The 3,113-nt window shown below is 37.3% G+C and overlaps 1 protein-coding gene across 2 annotated transcripts in view; it reads left to right on the top strand.

The window, feature by feature from the left end:
• Positions 1–3,113, top strand: part of AIM1 (absent in melanoma 1) — a 153,951-nt gene that overhangs the window by 135,820 nt on the left and 15,018 nt on the right. For both annotated transcript variants that reach the window (XM_019520146.1, XM_019520147.1), the window contains 2 exons: positions 311–423; positions 738–867. In XM_019520146.1, coding sequence (XP_019375691.1) covers positions 311–423; positions 738–867 — 243 coding nt within the window. The remainder of the gene's footprint in view (positions 1–310; positions 424–737; positions 868–3,113) is intronic.

Here is a 3,113-nt window from a genome sequence, read left to right as displayed (position 1 = left end):
CAAGGAAAATTTTAAAAATTTGCTGTGGTAGATATTTATGTTTACCAGTAATTGTTGAATTCTTTTGTATGTTACCAAATGATTTACTGCCAAAAATAATAAACTCACTGAATGGTCATTTTTAAATGTTACTTATGTTAATGAAATATTCATAAAAGTATGCTGCAAAACTGAAGCATACTGGATTTTTAAAAATAATTGACTATAACTATCCATTGGAGGTAACGTGTGAGTTGCTATACTGCTGAGTATATTATTAACATTATAAAGTGCTCTTTTTTTAACTGTTGATGTTTTTATAATATTAAAGGTCCAGTTATTCTCAGAACCAGAATTCAAGGGTAGTTGCCAAATTGTTGAGAGAAACACCAATCGCACTGGCATTTCATTTGCTACAAAATCTTCAAAGGTTTTAGCTGGCAGGTAAGTACAGAATTATATGATTATTATAAAAAACACCAAAATGGCAAATGATCATTTAAAATAAAAATAGTATAACAACTTTCAAAAGTCAGAAATAGTTTCACAAACCCAGGTGGAGTTGAGTGGAAGAAAAACAGTAATGTTTCATGATTCATTGTATCATCATTTAATCCACTCTCTTATGAGGATAGCCATGTTTCTTGGCATGGTTTATAAGTTAGTCTATTTACAACCTAAAAACAATTGAGAAGGGCTAGCAAAAGTGTACTTATTAATGGAATGGTTAATTATAATTTAATCATCACTTCTTGTAGCTGGATAGCATATGATAGAGAAGATTTTTCTGGAAACCAGTATGTATTAGAAGAAGGAGTGTATCCTACACTGTCTGCAATGGGATGTCCACCTCAAACAAACCTTCAGTCTCTACAAGTTATCAACATTGTAAGTATGATTGGATAAGTATGCACAGATACTTTCATAATACTTAAGGTCTCATTTTTGCAATTGTAAAAAGACGGAGAGGCATAGGTGCTACAGGAACATATTCTGCTGTTCAGTGACCTGTGGGTAACAAATCTATTTTGCAAAGGACACGATCCTACAGAACCAACAAGTGCTAACTATTGCTAGTGGTACACTTGATAGCAGTATGCATAAAAGAGTCAAGAATGATTTTAGCAGGGAGTGAATTGCTGCTTTCATGAACACCTTGTCTCCTGAGACAGGGCAGGCACAACGACTGCCTCCAGGCAGCGGTGTCAGTGGTGGGGGTGTGGTGGCTGCAAGCAGGGGCCACCCGCAGGCAGCCACAGTGGTGGCAGGGGTGGCAATTAGTGATTGCCTGCAGATGCCACCAGCAGTGGAGGGGTGGCAAGCAGTGACCACCTGCAGATGCTGCTGGCAGTGTCAGCGGCGGCCAATCTCAAGAGGGGCACAGCCAATCTTGGGTGCACGTGCACCCGCACATACTCCCTATGCATCACCAGTGGCTGCTTTTCACTATAGGTGGTCCCTTCAAGTAATGTTTGAGGTGGTTGTAGGACAGTATAAGTAAGTGTCCCAGCTTCTGTCCATGGAGCATGTGCCTAAAAAGGAATTCAACTTTACAAAAATTAAACTAGTTATGAAGTGTTGTTGTCAGTGTCATTGTCAATTCTGTTCATTCACTCACCTATAGCCATTCTTCTAAATAAGCAACAAAACTGAACCTTGCATTTGAAAATCAGAATTCTATATTATATTAAAAAATTACTGATATATTAGTAAAATATTTTATATAAGTAATGTAGAATTCTGTCTGTCTAACTTTTTGTTTATTTCCAGCAAACGAGAAATCAAATGGCTTTTTATTTTGAGCCTTTTATGTACTAGGGGTCAACAATAAACTGACTGGATCCCACAAAAAATTATTACAGTAAATTATTTGCAGGACCGTGCCAAGTGTGTTTTTAAAGCTAATATAAATATTAAGTAAATATAGTAAAGAAATCCAGTGACTTGGTTACAGGAGGTTTTTACTAATTATAGAAGAGCAAAAGTAAACTGAACCCTCCTCTTCAAATTTGGCCTTTATAGTGCACACTCACTTTAATTTTTCCATTGCAGAAAAAAAAAGTAAACATTTTGTCATTTTTAGCCTCTGTATTAGTTTTTAATGCATAATAGAAGCCCCAGAAAAGAGCCTCTGCAGATGTATCCTACTTTTTTTACTACTTTTGTCATGTTCCTAATGCATATTATTAAATATTTTTTAAAAAAATGTGCACATGAATAGTAACAGAATACAATATACTAAATTATTCTTTTATTCATGGCATTAGAAGAGTTTTGAACGCCTGATTCCTATGTAGAAGGATAAACTTACTCTTTGAAAACTTGTCCATAGTAAAGGAAAGTAGACTGGCTAAAATGACAGACATTTGTTTGTTCTATTTCACAAGCACTTCCCAGGTTTGTTCTGTAACAGGTTTTGTTAGGCCTAGCAGGAGTAAGTACAATGCTATGTTGTGTATTTTGTATGTTGTTAATTATGTCGTCTTAGAGGTTGGTTCCTTGAGGGGAAGATGAGTTGAGCAAGAGAGCCTATGTTCTACTTCTTTATATTTGTGTAACAGCAAACCAACATATGGAAAGTAAAGCGCTACTGGCAGAAATGCACACAATTGTGTAAAGGTTACCTTCATAATTCTGCAGAGGTTGCTTTTTCAGATCTTACCTTTCAGCTTTTTGGCCAGCTTTACCTCTCAAGTTTTTCAGCCACTTTTGCACTGATGCCACTCATTCTCAGTACTGTGTTTCTCTGCTTCTCCCTCAGATATTCTCCACATCTCTGTAGTATTACCTGATCTTAATACAATGGGTTACTTCCCCTTCCCTCCCTCACATCCCTTCTCCAGAAACCCACTTCTAATTAGATACCACAAGAAAGCAAAGGGAGATATTCAAAAGCGCCTGAGGAGTTTAGGAGCACATATCTTTTTTAATTCATTGGAGCTTATATTTTTGAAAATGTCTCCCTAAGGTGAGGGTGCTCAACGTCAGGCCCACAGGTCAAATGCAGCCTTCAGAGATGTGGCATCCAGCCCACAGGACTTCATATGGGTCAGGAGATTTGATGGCAGGGGAGTGGTGGCAATCAATACTGCCACTGTCCCCTGCTACCAAATCCTTAAGACCCATGCAGTAGG

Source organism: Gavialis gangeticus, unplaced genomic scaffold (genome assembly GCF_001723915.1).
Source record: "Gavialis gangeticus isolate Ggan-Ray unplaced genomic scaffold, GavGan_comp1, whole genome shotgun sequence".
Classification (NCBI taxonomy): domain Eukaryota; kingdom Metazoa; phylum Chordata; order Crocodylia; family Gavialidae; genus Gavialis; species Gavialis gangeticus.
This window is presented reverse-complemented; position numbering and strand designations above follow the sequence as displayed.